The following is a 20,110-nucleotide window of genomic DNA, read 5'->3' as shown; positions in this document are numbered from 1 at the left end:
GTAATTGGTCTCAGCATGTGATGGCTGAGGCCTCTCCTTTGGAGAGAAGAGCTCCCTGCCACTGTGCTGAGCTCTGCTTCTCACCAATCTGTTTACCCAACCGGGTGTTTGGGTGTCACCTCTTCATCCAAGAACTGGTTCACACACTGAAACATGATGCTCCCTCCAGAAACAAGGCAGTGCAGTGAAATGCATGATTAACACACTCACACACCAGTTAGAAAAATGCATACAGAGGAAATCCTCACTTGATCATCACAAGAACAACAGATTCCATCCTGTAGGGTTTGGGGATTTTTTATTCTGTATCTTTTGAAGTCGTGTGCACCAAAGAAACAGAGAATTAAAGTGTGTGCAACAGTTACTCAGCACTGAAAGCAGCTCCTTGCTCAGCAAAACACAGTCCAGTGGTTTGTGCTGTTGGTCCACTTTGGGATAAACAAGAGACCCAATGAATTAAAAACAAAGAAGGGGGAGAATGGGGGAGGTTAAAGACAGAAAGGAAAACAAACAAACAAACAAAAGGAACTTTCCTGCCAGAGAAGTAAACTTTTACTCTAATTTGTTATATAGCAGCCTGGTTTAAAAACAATACAACAACAAAAAACCCTCCAAAAGAAAAGCAGGATCCATGTCCAGAGATGTACAGCTTAGTTTAAAAACAAGGACTAGTTAGAAATCTCCATCCTCCAGCCCTGCTGCCCCCAGGCAACTGCAAACAGCAACTCACAGGTTGCAGCTTATACTCAATCCTGTTTTTCTAAGCCTTGACGTCTACTTCACTCCAGCCAATACTGGTGCAAGGGCAAATGGCAGGCCTGGGTCCTACAAGGCAGATCTCAGGCAGCTGGTGGCACCTCCAGCACTGACTGAAGGTGTTTCAGGTTTTCAGTGTCAGCCCAGACACTGAGGTGCTCCCCAGGAGCCTGGGGCTACCTCCTGTCCCACACACCAGTCCCTCCCCACAGCTCAGCTACCACCTGCACCCAGGACCAAGCTTGCTGAGGGGAGCAGGAGGGATCCCCCTCTCTGCCACATGGAAAATGGATCCATCAGAGGACAATGTAGAAGCATGATTTTTGTTTCCCTTTGAACACATCTTCCAACAACTACAGAAGGAAACGGTATCATTTAGAAACAAGGAAAAGAACCCAAAAGTGCTCTCAGGGAGGGGCTCTGGAAAAAAAACCAGCACCAAATATATTATTCTCTTAAAAAAATTAAATATTATGTACAAAAGTCTGTTTCACCAGGGAAGGGTAGGAGGGGGCTTCTGCTTCACATATATTATCATCTACATATTTATGTCAGGGATCAGGATTTCACACCGGATAATCCACCAGAGCAAAACTTGCTCAAGTCTGAGCTTTGGGGTAGATGAGGGTGATGTAAACTCAAGGGGGGAAAATAAAGAGAAAAAAAAAAAGCAAAATTGGCTGCTGTTGGTGTTTTGTGGAGGGAAAGCAGCAGCTTGGGCACACACTGCTCTGTGTCAGGCAGCTTCCAGGGGCTACGTTTCCAGCTTGGCCCCCTCCCTTGCTCAGCCCTGCCCATAAGGAACTGGCTCCAGTCAACCCCCATGACCAGAGGGATGCAGGTAACCAGGTTCTTTGGTTATGCTCTGAATACATCACTCCAGGAGTCACCTGCACTGGCTGTGGTAGCCACCAGCACACAGAGCTGATCATCCTGTCTGGCCACCAGCTCCTGACACCGTCGTGTGTCTGAACACAGCAAGTCACAGATGAGTTAGCAGCAGCCTAAGGAGTGATTCATATGGAACAGACACACAGCAGAAGACAAACACCAATGAGCCTGACAAGGCCACCTTTCCTTTTCTCCCTGTACAGTGTACTGATGTCACTCTAGATAATCCTCTGGGTCAGATCCTCAGCAAGTGTGAAGCTGGGGAGGCTGATGGGACAAAACCAATGAAAATCAGATTAAGATCTTGCCATATTCAAGCTTAGACTGGCTGCCATTAAAAGTATAACCCCAGTGAACAGTTAAAAACAGCCCTGACCTGATGGATCATCATCCTTTCTTATCCCAAATCTATCCATAAAAACATTTCCATCTGGTAGCTCTCTGTAGTGACTGTTCCTCAGAGCAGTCCTCCAGACAGACCTACCTTTTACAGCTCTTGTTGGCAATCACCCCAAACACCAACACAAACCCATGAGCCCCTGTGTGCTCTTTTTCTCAGCCTCCTATTAATGCTCTGGGGTTATCCCTCACTCCTCCCAGCTCCAACCAGCCCCCTTCAGAGGTGACACATCTGGGGAGACCAAAGAGAATGCAAATTATTTCTCACTAGTCAAATCCCAGTAAATTGTCCTGGATCATCAACCAAAGGACAGGAAAATGGGATCAGGTCAGTGCCAAACTCAATGAGATAGAGGCTGCTGCAGAGCTTTTGTTTCCTACTAGATTGTTATCACTGAAGGGAATGTGGATGATGGACACAGAGACGATCAGAACTGAAAGCTGAAGCAACTGTTACACAGTCACAGCAGAGAGGGTGAGGGCAGATCCACCTCCTAACACAGCAGCCACACAGTGAGCCAACTCCAGCCACTGCAGGAGCCTCCAACTCCCTTCCCTCTGCAAGGCTGTGAAGAACAGTGGTTCAAGAGAAAAAGCAGCTTCTGCTTAGATGGGCCATCAGGTCCAGGTTCCAGCACAAGGACTCAACACGTAGGTTCCACTCTGACCCATAAGTAGCATCTCTGCTCACATCCCCTTCATTTAACAGCAAACTGCTTCCTCCCCACCAGCCCTCAGTCCTGATCACACAGAGGCTCCTGGGGGTGGGGGCAAGTGACAACAGATTACAGCTCCAAAGCTTCTGTTTCCTAAGGAGTTCCAAACCCCTGCACAATACTCTTTCCTTCTGGATTAAAAAAGATTTGCCCCAATGGATTAACCTACTTGAAAGAATTCCACAAGCAGAAAGAAAATTCACTCGAAGAGATAAAACTAATTTGGTTAAATAGTCTTGAGTTATGCACCAGATACTGGCTGGACTGTTGCAGAGCTGACTTCACATCGTCATTGCTGTCTAACACAGCTCCCCTCTCACACACCATGCCCCTTCCCCACCAACCACTTTGGGAAGGTCCACACTAATTCAAATGAAAGCAATTAAAATGGGAAAGACTTGTCCCTTGCACTTATGATGACCACATCTACCCCTCCCCTTTAAACTCCAAGGCAAAGACAATTCCAGGGGTAGGGGGGAAGATGATTATTTTCTTCTTTGCTTTCCCTATCCCCCTGTGCCTGCAAAAGGCTTCTGGGAGTGGGAAAGAGGGGAAAGATTTTGGGGAGGATACCTCATGGCTTGAAATATCCACCTGTGCAACACTGCTCCCACTGCCAGGCTCCTCTGCTCCCTCCTCTCCCCACTCTCACACCATTTCTCTGCCAGGAGCTGATGGCTGGGGCCTGGGATTTAAGAAAAACATTCTGTAACAGCATTTTCCTCCTCACACTTGTGAAGGATTGGTAAAAGACCCCCAGGGATGCTCAGTGAAGGCTGGGAAATTGAGGGGTCCCCACGTTATTAAGTCTGTCCCCATCCTTCTCCACGTAATCTCTTTCTTGCCTAGCACATGCATTTCCCACCCCGTGTCGTATCTCCTAAGCTGCAGCTCCAGCCTCCTTATGCCTTAAGTGGTTTCCTCCTCCTCTCTGAAGGGCTCAAGAGTCAGGATTTGGTTTCTCCAGCTGCGAGGCTGCTCCCCACAGCTGTGCTCTGTTGGGATGTTTGACCTACCTACCCCGAAACAGCGAGAAAAAGGAGAGGCATGGAGTCTCTCCAGCCTTCAGGTCCAACCCCCTCTCCAAACAAGTTCATAAATGTCAAACAAAACACAGACTTCTGATTAACTTGGGGGTGGGGGGGAGATGGGTTCTGACTTGTGCCCAGCCAGCTTAGCCTGAAGCTCCAGCGACAGAGCAGCGGTTTAACGGTTTCAGAGAGAACACAGCTGTGTGAGGTATTTTTTCCTCTGTCCATTTTAGACAAGGAGATAGTTTCAAGCCTTGGTTAACCAGGACTTCAAGGAGAAGTACAGTTTCAACTTCTGATGACTTCCCTTTTGGGCCCACTCCCCCACCCCCCTATCACCTTCTCCTGCCCCAAGCTCAGGTCTTCCTCTGGCACCGAGCCCTCCTGAGCCAACTGCAGCTCGGACTGAGCCGTCTGTGCCGTGGAGCGGCCGTCTGTGCCGTGGAGCGGCCGTCAGGCACTCGGTGCATTCTCTTTAGCCAACGCCAGAACAGAGAGAGAAGCAGCCAGGGTCGACTCACAAACAGATACAAAGCAAAGAGACAGAGAGACAGAAATTTAGAGGCCAGTCACCAATAAAGATGGAGAAGGGTGTGAAGATGCTCCCAAACTGCAGAGCCTCTAAATGCATGGAACCAAGCGTTCAGTCACTCTCTCACTCTTGGATATAATGTTCGGTTGGATGGCATTCTCTTACACGCTGGTAGGGCTGGGCTCTTGCCATTCAATCCCAGCCATTATCCTTGATCATGTGAGCTAGTTCAATGATGTATTTGCCTTCTTTATACTTCTGGCTGCTTTCAAAAGCGTGTTCCTAAAAAAACAACCAAAAGGAGAAAGAGTGAGACTGAGATGGTATTCGAAGGTGAGGTCAGCTACAGGTCGGGTCTGGGAATGCTGGTACAAGCCTTGTCTACAGAGTACAGCAGTCCAGTTGCAGGTGCTCCTGTTGGCCTTCAGGAAAATTAAGCTGGAAGACTCTTAAATCCTGCTTCTAGCTGTCTTTACAGGCTGGCAAAAAGAACAATGGGCTCCATGTAAACGTGCAGCTTTCTGTAGGCCAATGGCAACTGCTCCTTGGGCTATGAGTTAGGAACCATAGGTGACAAAAAACACCTCTCTCTAGGGTGGTCTGAGAACTGATTAATGGTTAAGAACACAGAGGTCCTCTGACCAAACATGCTGTAAAAGCACTGCCACCAGGAATGAGATGGGTGATGGTAAACTCCATGTGGAAGTGGAGCAAAGGGGCAGCCGGGGCTGAGAAGGGCCCAGCCTACACAGAAACACACGGTGCTGCAGCAGGGCAGAACAGAAGGAGCAAGGAAATAGCCCCAGGAGCTTAGGAGCTGCATCCTCACAAGCAGTTCAGCTCTGCTCAGGTCTTCTCTCTGCATACACATAACCCACCTGAAAGAACATGAGCCTCTTGCTGGAGAGGCTTGGCCTTACTGCTGTGACACAACATCCTATATTTTGTTTCACAACAAACTCGATGCACTCAGTGTCCTTCTCCATTTGTGAGATCTATGCTGTGTTACTGCACAGATTCCTACCACATCAATTTTTGATGCTCTACTTTTTATAGCCTTTCAACTGATTCATTACAGAATATTTCTGTCCAGAGGCCACAGCTACAGTGTATGTTTTGTTTAGACACTAGTCAAAACGTTTTGACAGACAAGCACGCTGTGTGCCTCCTGAAGCAGAAATTAGGATGCAGCAGAAACCTTTACTTGAGGGTAATTGAATTTATGGAGAGCAAGAGACAGCAAACTGGTAAACTCACAGTAGCATATCCAGTGGGAAAGATGAACAATATATGGATCACTGTATTATTCTGATATCATCTGGAAATATGAACCACAGGACTGATTGAAGTTACCCTCATTTATGTAAAGCATCAACAAGAGCCACTCACCAAAACTCAGGGTGTATATTCTTAGTAAAAAGATACATTAGCCACAAAGAGCTCATGCTCTGAATGACTGCAACAACCACAAGACAGGAGGGAAAATGGAAATGTAGGAAGTGGGGGAAAAACAGACATGGCTGTAGCTCAGAACTCACATTTCTGCTTCCCAAGTTAAGGGTCTTTTCGTAAGACCACATTATAGCAACCCCCCCCCTTCCCACTTTGGAAAAAGCTGGAGCAAAGATATCCACAGGAAGAAGAAATGATAGCAATACTCACATATTTCCAACCCAGTGTGGTTTTGCAGTTTTCACAGTAAATATCTGCAACTGCATGTAATCCTGTTAACAACACCCGCTCCTCTGCAGGGCCACAGCCCACGTTCACTCTGGGGGAAAAGGAGAGATGCTCCCCATTAGTGTGTCTTTCCACATCGAGATGCTGCAGTGAAGCTGACAGCAGTTTTAGTGCAGCATTTCTAAACAGAAGCAGGGAGCTCAGGATGCTGAGTATCACAGCTGTGCCCAAAACAAAGATCTCCTGCAGCTCCAGAACTGAATGAAAAGGTAAAACAGGATTTTTCTTCAACTGAAAGCTCAACGAGGCTTTGAGCAGAAGATTAATCACATTCTAGGAAATTGCACTAATTATGCATTTGAGAAAGATTTTCATTTTCAAATTGATAAAATGGTATTTTTACTCTCCCAAATGGAAACTTGAAAAATGAAACTGAACTCAGCAGTTCCTCTGAGAGCCACAGCAGCAGTGATCTCACCCAAACTATTTTCAGTCACTGGCAAAATGATACTTAATCTTTATGCTAACTCTGAAAAGTAAGTTCATATTTAGATATCATTTATTCTCTACATTTATGAAACTTTGACTCTTTGGTCCAAGTACAGTCTCTGAAAAGAGAATGACTCATCCATTAGCTCTCATTTCTCACTCTGATGACAAAAAACTCCACCTTTTCCTTGCTGCTTCACTGAAACCTCAACATAAAATCGAATGTGAATCAATGTTATTCCCAGTTTCTTTCTCCAGCCATTTTCAGCAAGCTCCCAGGTCTCAGGCTGAGGTTTTCATTTGTTTTCTTCCTCATGAGGGTTTTCTTAAACCTGTTCTAAGAGATGCAGAGGTGAGAGGTAGGAAGCTATACTCACACTGAATTGAAGAGGTATGCTCGTCCTTGGCTCCCTTGAAAGGACTGAAAGGCAAGAAAACAACATTCAGTTGGCTGGTTCGTTGAAATAAGGCTGAAGCAGGACCTGCCCTCAGCAGTGGCACTAATGGCAGCTACAGCAACTATTAGCCAGGGCCTGAGAAACACACATTGTGACAGCCTTTGAGATGGAAAGAGCACAAAGTGAAATGTCAGGAGGAAATGAGCACTGACAAGCAGAGGCCTTGTCCTGTGGCAGGGAAGGGGACAGCTGCCTCTAGTTCTAAGGCCTGCTCATTTCACAAGGTGTACTGGCAGCCCACTGGGAACTTCCCAGTACTACCAGCATTTCCAGTGCCACACCAGCCCAATGCACCTCTCAAGAGGTGAGCTGTTTTCTCTCTTGTATTCCAGCAGTATCTATTTTCACCCTTTCAGTTCTGGTCATGAATGTCTCACCAGTGCCTCAACCCTGCCCAGCGCAGCCCCGCTGCCAAATAGTGCATTCAATCAAAAACTGATTTGAACTGGGGCCAGTGGTTTTTTCTGTAGTGTCAAGTGACAGGACAAGGGACAACAGACACAAACTGAATGCAGGAAGTTCTCTGGAACATGAGGAGAAACTCCTTTGGTGCTGAGCTGAGGGAGCCCTGGCCCAGCCTGCTCAGGGAGGGTGTGGAGGCTCCTTCTCGGGAGGTTTCCAAACCCCCCTGGACACGTTCCTGTGCCCCCTGAGCCAGGGGAACCTGCTGTAGCAGGGGTTGGGCTGGAGGAGCTCTGCAGGGCCCTTCCAGCCCCCACCATTCTGGAATCTTTCTAAAAACAAGGTGCTCATGGAGGCTTCCCATTGCACTGCCACAGCTCTGTTGCACTTGAAGGCACATGAATTCTCCTCAGCACAGTTGCTGAGCCAAGCTGAGAAACTGACACCTATTTGTGCAAGGTGCTGTGCAGGTACAACCTCTAGGGATTTTACAGAAGACCTCAACCCTGCTGAGATTTCTACAAGCCTCCATATTCTCAGGGAGCTCTTCAGGACTGGATCTAAACACAGGACTAGGATAGAGATGAACATGGATGAAAGAGAACCAGAGAGCAGCAAAACCACACCAGATAATCACCAGCCATGGCACATCCTCTCTGCCCCATGTTTCCTCATGCTCTTAAAGCATCACCATGAAAGTAAAGGCAGTGTTTCAAAGGCAGCAGGGCAATGCCAGCTGGCAGGATCCTCCAGGTAGCCAGGACACTTCCAAGAGGCAGCAGGCTCCATTTGTGTCACGCCTGTAACTTTACCCTGGGACAGTGCCTCTCCTACAAGAGCTGGCTCACACACAGCAAGTGCTACCTGCATTGTTAATGTACTTTGACAAGCACACACTGAATTAAACATTTGGTGCTTATAAGCAAGACCACAGTTGCTCTCTGTACATAAGTTACTTTATGAGATACCTTGGGGGACGTATGCACAGAGTTGGGAAAGTCAAAGACCATTTTCTGGACCATTTAATCCTTTCACCTTACCAGGAACCTTGGAATATTTAATGGTTTTCTTAAAACCTCAGCTTCTAAAGATGAGAGATGATTTCAGACTAAATACCCTTAAAATGGAGGAGGCAGAGTTTTGAGAGAAAATTCTGTCTTGTACCTCCCTGGCTCACTAGCACTGGTCACCTATTTGGCTAAGAGAACCACAGAATTATTTTGGTTGGAAAAGACCTTTAGGATCATGGAGTCCAACCACTGCCCTCACACTGCAAAGCCCAACACTAAATCATGTGCCTCAGCACCTCAGCTACATGGTTTTTAAATAGCTCCAGAGATGGAGACTCCCTCACCTCCCTGGGCAGGCTGGGACCGTGTCTGAAAACCCTCCAAGTGAAAAAGTTCTTCCTAACCTCCAACCTAAAACTCCCCTGGTACATCCATGCTGGATGGCAGCAAGGGCTCTGCCAGCTATAAAGCCATTGCCTGGCAAAACCAAAAATCAGCTCAGTCCTGGAGGAATAACTCTTCTTCAGAGGAATGTGAAGCCCAATGTTAGTCACCACCCAGGGCACAGAAGAGCCTTTCTGGATTCAGAGAGGATGCCTGAGGCACTTGGATATCTCTTTCACTCAGACAAAAGCAGTGCCCTGAGGAATGCCTCTTTTCTTGGGAAGGAATTAAATAGGACACATGGCTCAAGCACGTTTGTCTAATTGCATTTATTAGAGAAGCTTCTTTTAATCCTTCTGCCACACTCAATTTCTTTATTATTGCTATTGTCAGCTGGCTGATACCCCACATGCCAACTAAGTCTGACTGCTACAAAACACAGACTGCATTGTCTCTGCATCCTGTGTGGTAAAGCAGGAACCCCCACAAAGCTGATGCCTCCCAGGTCAGAAAGGAGGGCCCAAGGCAGACTCCTGCAATGCTGGCACTGGCTGTGCTGCAGGAGGGATACCAGCCTGGAAGGGTGGACTGTGGATGGGGAACAGGGATAAACAGAAGGTCCCACAGCAACATGTGTGCCATCAAAGTAAAATGAAAGCAGATTAAGCTTGCTAACCATCCAGTCCTTCCCAGTAAACACTTTTCCATAAACACCACAGTGACTGAGTTTGCCAACAACAACAACCATGGGAGCAAAGTTTTTATTGGTACAGAAATAGGATTTTCCGTTCCTGCTGTACAAAGGCCTGTCTCTAATAAACAACAAAATCAAACCCATCAGCTTTGTGTTTTGGGCTCACTGGACACTATTCCAGCCCAGTCCCAGAGGACAGCAGCATCCTTTCAGAGGTGCCCTTCCTTCCAGCTCAAGCCAGTGCTTCAGGGTATCTAAGGGTGGTCACTGGAAAAAACACATTAATTATCTCCTGCCCAAGAAGAACTTTTCAGCATACCACTGCTCAGCTTTCAGTGCTGCTGCCTGTCTTAATATTCACCCTCCAGCTAGCTAAGGATTTGGCAAATCACAGAAAAAGAAGCAAGAGAGGTCTGGCAGCCTCCTCAAGTTCACCAGTGCATCTGCCTTCTGCAAGACTAAGCTGACTGTGTCTTTACCAAGGTAGCACAGGCAGGTTTGATCTGGGTGTTGTAACCTCAGCGTTTGCTGGAAATGTTCCCTCTCTTCTGGCACTCCAGTAGAATTGGCACATGCTGTAACAGGCACTATGACATCAGAAGAAACGGGTATATTTATACACAAACAGATGTTCCTTTATTTAGGTTTGGTTTGGGGTTTTATTTTTAAGAAATACACAAAGAGATTTCCATACCACACTTGCTTTTCACTGAACAGTGACAGTCAGCAGTAAGACAGACCTAGTTTCTGTGCTATGCATTTTCCCTGTGTGGATTCTCTTGATTCACATTCAGAGGTGTCTCTCCCACCTGTGCTTATAAATCCAGACTTTTTCTTCTCTAAAACAACATCTCCTGGCATCATTTTCCAGCTGAAAGAAATGGAAAGGATTTTTGTTGTTGTTGTTTCCCACTGAAAGCCCCAGCACATATTTCTCTCTGCACTGCTCATGTTCAATGTCTGGCTGGAAACATATCTGTATATGCCAGCAACAAAACTCTCCCTCCTCACACTGCCTGAGCCCTCTAAAAAAACAATGCAAGCTTTTGAGATGTGTGATGAACAACAGCTTATGCCTCTTGACTACCAGCCTTCAAAAACCTTCCTCACTCCTGGGTGCTCACTCAGCACAGAGGCATCTAAAGGCTTCAGAGCCTAAGGAGGGCTGATTTGAGTGCCCAAGTGGGAAACCACAAGCCTGGAGTCAACTACTTGGCTGCAGATCCTCACCTGCCAAGCTGCCTCTTGTTATGTCAGAAGCTCCATCTTCAGATGCCTTTGGCAGTTGCCCTGGTTGAAGAAGTTCCTATCATCCAATTTACAGACACTCACTATGGCCCCCTCAGCTGTGCTGATTCCAAGTTAAAGCTGTGAAATTATTACTGAGGGCAATAGCTTTTCCTCCTTGTATCAGGTCATGGATTCAGTTTAATGGATCCAGACTGTGCTGTACTCACAGTACAGTGGCAGACACAAATTGTTCAGAATTGGAAGTTCTCAAACTAAATTCGCTGGCAAAGCAGCAGAGTGCAGAACTGCAGCTCTAGAGAGAGACAGTCTGCAGGGCAGGGATTTGGGTTTTACAGGCACTGTTAAACTAGATCTGCTGCAGAAGGAAGCATAAGGTGCAGCCAGCCTGTAAGCAGTGCCAGCTCCTTTGTGGCAGACACGTTCTGCTCGCTAGAGATGGGCTCAGCCTGCAAGACCCAAAGCTGAACCCTTATGTATTCAACACCCATGACCTTGGGAGCTGTCATTTTGGTTTAGTCCATGTGTTCTATTCTGGCCTCAATTTGAAATGCTCAATCTACCACTCTGCTCTGAGCAACATGCATGACTCCTTCAGAGCCTCCTTCTGCAAAGCAACAGCACACAGACAACCACAGATGCCTGCAGAGAAGGGCTGTGGCCCTCCATCGCTCCAGCCTGTTCCACATTCCGCCTGCCTTCCCACCACCATCAGACCTTTGCACTTGCACACTCCTGTTACCAGTGACTGCTGGAGATGGGGAGGAATTTTTTTACATTCAATCAGTATAACCAGGGAAAGGCAAGAATTCTGAATGTGCTCCAAACACGCCTCCTCACCAAACCCCCTTTGCCTAGTACCTACAGCTTCTCATTCACTGCACAGCCCACTCAGCAGTTCCACACACTGAACAGACGACAGGATTAACACCCCAAGTCTTTGTGACAGCACTCAACAATAGGCTAAACACAAAAAGAGCTGGCTGGAATCATCTGGAAAAATAGGAAGCAGTTGCCAGGACTAAATGGCTACATACTGATGCTTGTTCTCTGCAGACTGCAGCAGATAAAACCCCCACTTACCTATATCCAGCTGGCAGCCTTTTAAAAAACCAATAAAACAATAATGAAAAGGCAACTGGTCCCAAAGAGGTACAAGAGGAAAAAGGAACAGAGTGTGCCCCTCTACACTGTGCTCTTGAAAGCTACAAATACTTCTCACTGCAAGGATGCAAATAGGAACAGAGGGCACAAAGCCATCGCCGGAGATCGCCGGCAGCCGGCACGACCCAGGCAATGAGGAATGGCAGCATCAGGAGAAGCCAAATGACCACAGCCATCTGGACTCTTGGTAAAAAGAGTTTTCTGTGCTTGTGATACCCCCACTGGGACAGAACAATTCAGAGAACAAGAGAAACAGTGAGTAAGAGAAACAGTAATACGAACTCCTGGGCTTAAGAGGCACTGAAGTCTGTGTGAGAAAAATTCATCCAAGGATGTCATCAGAGGTGGCTCTGTTATCACTTATCTCCCACCTACACGTACAACTTTTGGTTTTAAGTTACTACAGTCATCTGACTGACTGGAAGATTTATCTATTCTTGCTGCCAATTTAACCCTCACACATCTAAGGATGAGATGTCCTCATAAAATACAACTCAAATAGGGAGAACAGACCTTGAAGTATGACCAAAGCATGACGCCACAAATTTGTGGATAAAGATATGTTCCAAAACACAAGCTCTCCTCACACTCATCCTGTTCCCTCTAGCACTTAATCCCAGTCCCTATCAGCTGCTATCCCAACCTATCAACCAGCATCACACAGGAAGCTCTGCCTCAATGGCACCTTTCAAGCTCTATTAATTATGGCAGCAATGAGTTGATTAAAATGATAAGTCCTGCAATGTGCTTAGAGGAATCACTAAGCCTGGTAACAGCACTAGCTGTGTGATGACTCTACATGGAGGTTACTGTGAGTCACTGCACAGTGGGAAGAAAGGTGGGAAAATGTGATTCTGAAAACACCTTCAGCAGATTCTGGGGTCTGTCCTAGACAGCATGAACCATTTCAACCACTTACTTGCATCATACACAAGTATTTCCCAGGGGCACATAAGTTCAATTACTTGCTCCATGTATCTGCACACACTACAGAGACCTCCTCAGGGTTCATTAATTCCACCTTGTTCTTCCTCACCCAAGGGACAGCCAATGATCAGATGAAACTGAGATGCAATTTTGCTCTGATTATGTGAGACACAGACCCACATCAAGGGAACCAGCTGCACTATTCCACCTCGTGCACAGACGTGACCTCACTCTGCTCCAACCGCATTCCTGAGTTTTAATTGAGTTTTAACATGAGTCCTTAATGCTATTTAAAGCCCAAAGTCGATATGGAATTAGTGGACCAAACTCATCTCTGAAGTAATTCAATTAATTCAGCTTGGCCTTCTTCCCCAGCAGTTTCTGCTGCTGTGTGAACACCCAGTGAGTTACTGCCACGCTTCAGCTGCAGCCCCACGGTTTTACACCAGCGTTGTGTCTCAGGCTGGGCACTGGGAGAAGGAAGGTGCACAGACTGAGAAGGTGAAAGATGTTACTGCTTTCATTATCTTTTTCTTTACTCTGATGGCAGATGTCATTACAACGTTGTATTCTGCCTCCTGGCAGCAGCAGGTGTTCGCTCAGCCCCCTCATTTCCTTCACACCCCAGGCAAGCAGGGCTGAGCCCTGTTCCTGATAAGAGTCTTTTGTCCTAACAGGAACCAACTCAGCATTTTCAATGCACAGGATAGGTGGGGAGAGACTGCAGCCAGACAGTGCCAAAGGTCTGAACACATGCTGCAAAAATACCAGCAGGCTGTCCTGCTGGCATGGCCTCCCCTGAAATAAATCCTCTGCTGCTCGGGGAAAGGCTGTGCAGTAACACTGCCAGGGGAGAGGTGGATGGAACAGAGCACATTACCAGTGAGCAAGGAACCTCACCTTCTGCTGCATCCCACTTTAGGGAAAGCAATGATTCCTGCTTTGTGCATGAGTGGAGAACCTTTACTCCTGGGAAAAGCTTTACATAGCAGAAGCAACACCATGTGAGCTGGATCCAAGTCCTCTATCCCCTGTGCCACGACCAGAAGACACCAAAGGGCAGACTTTCCAAAGAGGCTGGAGAAGGTGGCTGTCACTGCCAGCTGAGGCCAGCTGCAGAACTACTGGAACCTACAAGAGCCCTTTAGCACTCATGCAGCTTTCACACCACAGACTGCTGTTCTCTGAAATCCACAAGTGCCAGCCTCTCCTCTCTTGACCCTTCAAATACTCAGTTTGGCTTAAACTTCGGGCAATTTGGGTTCTCTTAATGACTTTTTTTGGTTTGGTTTCCTTTTAAAGTGAAATTCTCTCATCATTTCATGTTTCTAAGACCTGAAACTAAGAAAATCAGCATTGCTCACAAGACTTTCCAAAAACTAAGGAAAAAGTATCACCAACTGCAAGAGGACACTGGGTGCACACTCTGTGGTGTTACCTCCATAACAGCCATGGCGATGGATGACAGATGGGACCCCACAGACACCTCATCCCATCAGAAAGGAGCCAGGGAATGCTGCCTTGTCCTGGTCAGCACAGCACAGAGGTGACATCAATACTGGGCTGTGAAGCTCCCAGGCAGACAGGCTGTACAAACTGATTTAAGTGGGTCAGGATGCAGGAGCAAATTCCCAGTTATTAATTCATACATCAGTAGGGCTGTTCATCAGCAGCAGAGGGGAGAGCAAGAAACTCCTTTCAGAGGGAACTTTTATATTGCATGTGCAGAGGAGTGATCTCTCTGGAAGCTTTGCAATGAATGAAGATCAGTACTGAGAAAAATACAAATTGCCTAAAATCAAGGCTTTCATTTTTTTCCTGAAGTGCATAGACTTCTAACACAACTTAAGCCCCTGGTCTGCTAAATCAAAGCCTGAGCACAGCTCTGTAAAGCATGTCAGGATTCAGAAAGTAGTTGCAAACTGCTCTGTCCCCTTCTCCCTCCAACGTGCCCAACACGCTCCCCTCCAGACCCTGACTCAGGTCAAACACAATGCTGTTGGGTTTCATCCTGTTACTATGAATCCTGTGCAATTCAGCCTCCTTCTTAATGCCCTGGGCTCCTGGACTCTGCTCTTACTTATTTTTAAATGTGTTTCTAGCCCCTAGATTTCAAAGTGAAATTTCAGAATGTGAATGCTGAAGGCACAAACAAACTGAAGGCAAATAAAAAATACACCAAATTTATTAGTTCTACAAAACCTCACAATATGTTGAGGTTTCTCTTGTGATCTTAGTGGTCTCTGTTTGCTGCTGCAGTTGTGCTTCAAAACTTGACTTTAAGATTTAAAAAATGATGGAAATACTGTGGGAAACAAAGGAGATGCAGCATTTAGAGGGCAGGCAAAACCACAGCAGCTTCAGAAGACAGATCCTTGTCTTCTCTGCAGCCCAAGTAGGGAGGAGAGATGTGTGTGACTAAGGGCCCTGCAGACCCATGAGTGCAGAGAGCAGGGGCACTGCATCAGGGAATGACTGCTCTCTTCCTCTTCTGCTCAGTTTCCCTCTGTCAAGGGAAAATCTGCTCTTGCATCAACTCAGCACTGAACAGACAAGAGGAAGAAGAGCAGCACAGCTCCTGCAAGCATGGATGGCTGCCACATGCCCCACCTTGAGATTGGGAATTCAAGATGTACCAGAGGCCTTGCAGACTGGAAGAGAATTCAGCATTGAGTTCTTTGACCAGATCCATTCATCTTCTGGTGGGGTATAGACTTCTCCTTCATCTCTTCCACTGCTCCTTGCTGCCAGGAAGAGTGCTGTACAATGTACATGTAGAGAGCATGCAAAACGTTCTTCCATTTCATGGGAAACCAACTTTTTTTGGGGGGGAAAAGAGTTAAAAAAAGATCTAGGATTTCCTAATTATCACCACCAACTTTTGGAACTACATGAGCACTGACACCAGGCTGCTTAATCAGGCAAATATAAGAGCAAGTGTGTTGCCTAAAGAGCACTTTTAATCTCATGGGGAGTGGGGAGAAAGGGTGATCATGCACCTTAGAGAACCAGTTCATTTCCCACATATAACACTCTGAACAATAAGCCAAGAGAAGCATTTTGTTATTTACTGTGAAAAACTGCAGAAGACAACAACAAAGCCCAATGGTGAGGGTTTTTGGATCCAGGGAGATGAAAAATGCACGTTATTCTGGTGGATCTACAGTTGTTACAGCAGCAACTGTGGGGTGTCAGGTTTTCCCCCCATTTCTGAGTGCTGCTGTCTGCTTGGAGGTTGATGCCAGCTCAAATCATCAACAATCAAGCCATTTTAAACCAGAGCTGCATGGGGGGAGGGGAAAGCCCTTTCTTTCCACATTAATTATTTCTACTGCATAGGTTTTAGAGATAAACACAAGACAGAACTGGGATGGAAGACAGAAACTGCTAATGCAACAAGTTAGTTAATTAGCAGCATAATAGTGACTGTCACGTATCAGTAGAGCCCTGCATTCCATTAATGCAGCCACTAAGCTCCCAACAGCCCCAATGCTCACAATGAGAGCAGACTTGCTCTTAAGCAAATGCAGATCCATTGAGGGCAGCTGCTCTTCTCTGCCCCTCAACTGCAGTGAGATGAAGCCACCCTACACACACCTTACTGCTGATGTGCTTCATCAGAAATCATCCTCTGTTGTTTAATCTGTTGCCTAAATCCTGAGTGTTCACCACTACTACAAATCAAGCTTTGTGGTACTGAAATTTATGTTAGTACTGTGAATGTGCCTTCTATGGAAATTGAACAAATAATGTGTTCACCACAGGACAGGTTCCCAGACACCAACGTGCCTCAGACATAACAGACAGGCCCAGCCTCTTACAGATTGGAGGCAGATCACAAGTGTGCCCATGCCTGCATTTCTGCCCTGCCTCCCCTCTCAGACCTGGCCTGGAATCAAGGTGTTCATATTTGAGATTCTCCACAAGCAGCTAAGCTTAAATCTGATTTTAACTGACTTCTTCTGTGGCAATCACTGCTGAAAGGACAGAGATCACTGGAAAGCTTCAAATTCCAGGTTTCTGGTAAAAACAGTCACAGTTTCTACCTTCATTATTGCTGCTTATCCTCACAGTTATTACCTCCATGCAAACACACCATGTATTTTAAGAGAGGAGCCTCTGACAGTTTCCTTTTGCTCTCAAGCCTCAATCCTTGCCTGTTTCAGTTCTGCTGGATGAGAAAAACTGTCAGGCCAAACACCTCTGACAGATGCTGAGGTCCCTCTCCAGGAGAGGCCACACTCCTAGACAAATGTGCTTCTTGCTGGCAGACATAACAGCTCCACTAAAACAGATGTGAAGCATGAGATTGCAACAGAAAATATCACAAGAGACCCTTCCTGAGAAGCTGGAGCCTTCTTTCCAAGGTGTAGAAGGTGACGAAGCCTGCTCTGTGTGGCCCCCACACTCATGTGTGTGTGTGACTAAGTTGCACCTCAAACCAGAGGTCTCAGAGTTTAGAGACTCTTTTTTTCCCTGGGCTCATTTTTACAACTATAAATCAGATTAAAAGTACACATGCAGGGGAAGTTCATAAGACAACTCACCCCACCAGCCAGCCTCCGAGCCTGCTGGCATTTCCTCCTCTTCCAACTGCAAGGGCCAACCACTGAAACACTCAGCAAACCTAGGAAAGCTCAAGACCTGACCAACTCTATGCTCCAGTGGTTCAGGATATGCAGCACTTGCAGCAAAACCCTTGATGATTCACTATCCTCTCCAGCTCTGGCAGTTCCCTGGATAACAAATGGGGAGGATATTTTATTTATGCCCAGGTCATCAATTCTAAGGCAGAGGAAGCAGCAGATGAAAGGAGAGTTATTTCCTTCAAGAAAGTGATGGATTAGAGAAATCCATTTGTACCCTGTCCCTGCTCCCTGATGGGGATTTCTGAACTGTTTCATCTTTTTTGCTTCTTCGTCTTTGTTGGAACAGAAGGAAATATTTTAAAATCACATAGCAACTAATTGCTGTATAAACATGATTATACAAGGAGGTACAAATTACCCTGGGCTGCTTCTGTGAAACAACCACATCCTGACTAAATAAGAGCCCTGATCCTGACTGTCTTCACATCCCAGTACAGACAGTAGGAACTGAGGGAACACAGTGACTTGTAGGGTAAACCCCAGAGGAAGCAACTGCACAGGGCAGAAAGATCTAATTTAGGTAGGTGTACTATGGAAGAGCTACTACAAATACTCATTACACCACTCAGATTTCATATCCTGACTTTTGCCTGTAAAGGGCATTTTTGTTTGTTTATCCCCTCTCAAACAAAGGCTGCTCAGAGCTAATGTGAGGTACTCCAGTGACAGCCTATGGGAGCTGTTCCCCTGCTGCAACACAGCCCAGCAAAAGCAAGGACAGCAAACACCAATCTGCCTCATAAAGGTCCTGGGGATGAGTTTGATTCCAATAGTTCATCTCTGCCTAAGCAACACTCAATCTCCTGGTCACAACACTAGAAGGAAAAGGCTCCCATTTAACAGCTTGGATTGTCCTATTGAGAGCTGAAGTCCTTTTAATCCTTATTTAAACTTAAACTTCACAGCAGTCAAGACCTACAAGATACCACAAGTTCACAGCACTGAAATGGGAAGTCTGAAACCTGACTTCTCACAGAACTGCTTGAATTCTAGCAGTACTTGCAATTAAGAAAGAGCTCTGAATAATACCTAAAAGTGACAATTCACTAGGGAACACGAGCTGAAAAGCACGATCCAAAAGCTACTGGACAGCTTCTACAAACGTGGGTAAAATTGATAAAGCTGCTGCATAAAGAGCTAACAGCAAATAAATGAACAGCAGCTTACCATGCAGTGCTGAGCCAGTAAGACTAATACAATTATGAAATCTTTATGCTGTAAAGATGTTGCTGCTGAGCCTGAGGCTGCAACAATGAGACCAGCCCCGTTTCCATTCCTAAAAAGATGTTGAAATGTAAAGACGCAGAAGAGAACCACAAAAATGATACAGAAGTGGAAAAAATAACATTGCACCATGACAAATCAAGAGTGACCTTGGTTACTGTATGCTGTAAGGAGAAATAACGGGCACAATAGATCTATTTTGGCAGTAAAAGAAGTAAAATAATGGTCCATGATGGGAAGCACAAGCCAGATAAATCTAAATTCAGAGTCTCTGATTTTTAATAGTGAGGATCATTAACCACTAGAAAAAAATGACCAAGGGGAGCAGTGAATTTTCCCTCTGGAAGCCTTCAAATCAAGACTAAATGCTTTTTCTGCAAGACATGCTCCAATCATGAAGAAATCCACTGGCCCATGCCCCAGAGGTCAGATGTGATGATGTGATACTTCCTCCTGGCCACAGGAGTTCATCACTGTGAAGCCAGGCAGGTAGATTCCTACTTGGGAAGAAGCAAGCTCTGCCTTTAAAGTAAGGAGAAACTCCATGTAATGAAAAACAGCAAAAACTTGACCCATAGGAAGAGAATACTCACCTCACCCCACACACAAGTCTTTTCTTATGATAGAAAAGCAGGATTATCACTGGACTGCTCTTGGGCACTTATTAAATGCCTCTTTCTTTTTCCATCTGATCAAAGTTTTGAGACAACCACAGAATCATTTTAGGGTTATTCTTTTAGCTTGTGTGCATGCTCCTCCCCACCCAGCAATAACCTCATGTCTTCAAGGTGAACTGACATTCAAATATCAGCTGGTTTATGAGAAGCACTAAGAATACTACACACTGCCTTGCCCATATGCTCAAAAGAAAGAAAAAAAAAGGCCAACAATTGCTGCCTACTTCACCCATTTTGGTGCACCAAATGCTTCAAAGTGGCTGAATTATTCCCCAATTTATGTGAAAGCCAGCACCAAAAGTTTCAGACTCTTGTAAGATTCCCCAGCTGTAACGTGGAGCAGAGTTTGATGCTTTTGGTGGGCCATAAAGCTCACAAAAAGGCTGCTGTAGCAACAAGCTCAGACTCCAGCAGCTTTCCCTAGGTAGCCAGGGAAAAAGCTAGGCCACAATGATTTGCTTATAGACCTCACAACTCCTGTCTGAGAAGACAGAAAAAAGAGCTTCTAAGAGTTTCCCAGCTAACAATCCAACCCCATTTGAGGAAGGCAGGCACACACAACTTCTCCATTTTCCCTAAATGCTCTTTGCTGGAGGAACTGCAGCCTTTTATGTTGAAGGATTCCACATTCACGTTCACTAAGGGTCCCATACAGACATCAAAGGAAAACATTAAACCTCCTCAGCAAGCCTTAGGCTAACTTCAGAGGATACATCACTGCATAATGTTTAGCAGTTGGATCACAGTAATTCATGAAAAAGAAAGAAACAGCAGGACGC

The 20,110-nt window shown here is 46.0% G+C and overlaps 1 protein-coding gene across 5 annotated transcripts in view; it reads right to left on the bottom strand.

Moving 5' to 3' along the window:
* Positions 1–281: 281 nt before the first annotated feature.
* YPEL2 (yippee like 2) overlaps positions 282–20,110 on the bottom strand; it is a 36,664-nt gene continuing 16,835 nt past the window's right edge. For all 5 annotated transcript variants that reach the window (XM_062012474.1, XM_062012471.1, XM_062012475.1 and 2 more), the window contains 3 exons: positions 6,872–6,915; positions 5,988–6,096; positions 282–4,607 (listed from right to left, as the gene is read on the bottom strand). In XM_062012474.1, the coding sequence (XP_061868458.1) occupies positions 4,518–4,607; positions 5,988–6,096; positions 6,872–6,915 (243 nt within the window). In that variant the 3' untranslated portion in view covers positions 282–4,517. The remainder of the gene's footprint in view (positions 4,608–5,987; positions 6,097–6,871; positions 6,916–20,110) is intronic.

The sequence above is a fragment of the Colius striatus genome, chromosome 20 (genome assembly GCF_028858725.1).
Source record: "Colius striatus isolate bColStr4 chromosome 20, bColStr4.1.hap1, whole genome shotgun sequence".
Lineage (NCBI taxonomy): Eukaryota > Metazoa > Chordata > Aves > Coliiformes > Coliidae > Colius > Colius striatus.
The sequence above is the reverse complement of the archived record's forward strand: the minus strand, read 5'-3'. Positions and strand labels throughout refer to the sequence as shown.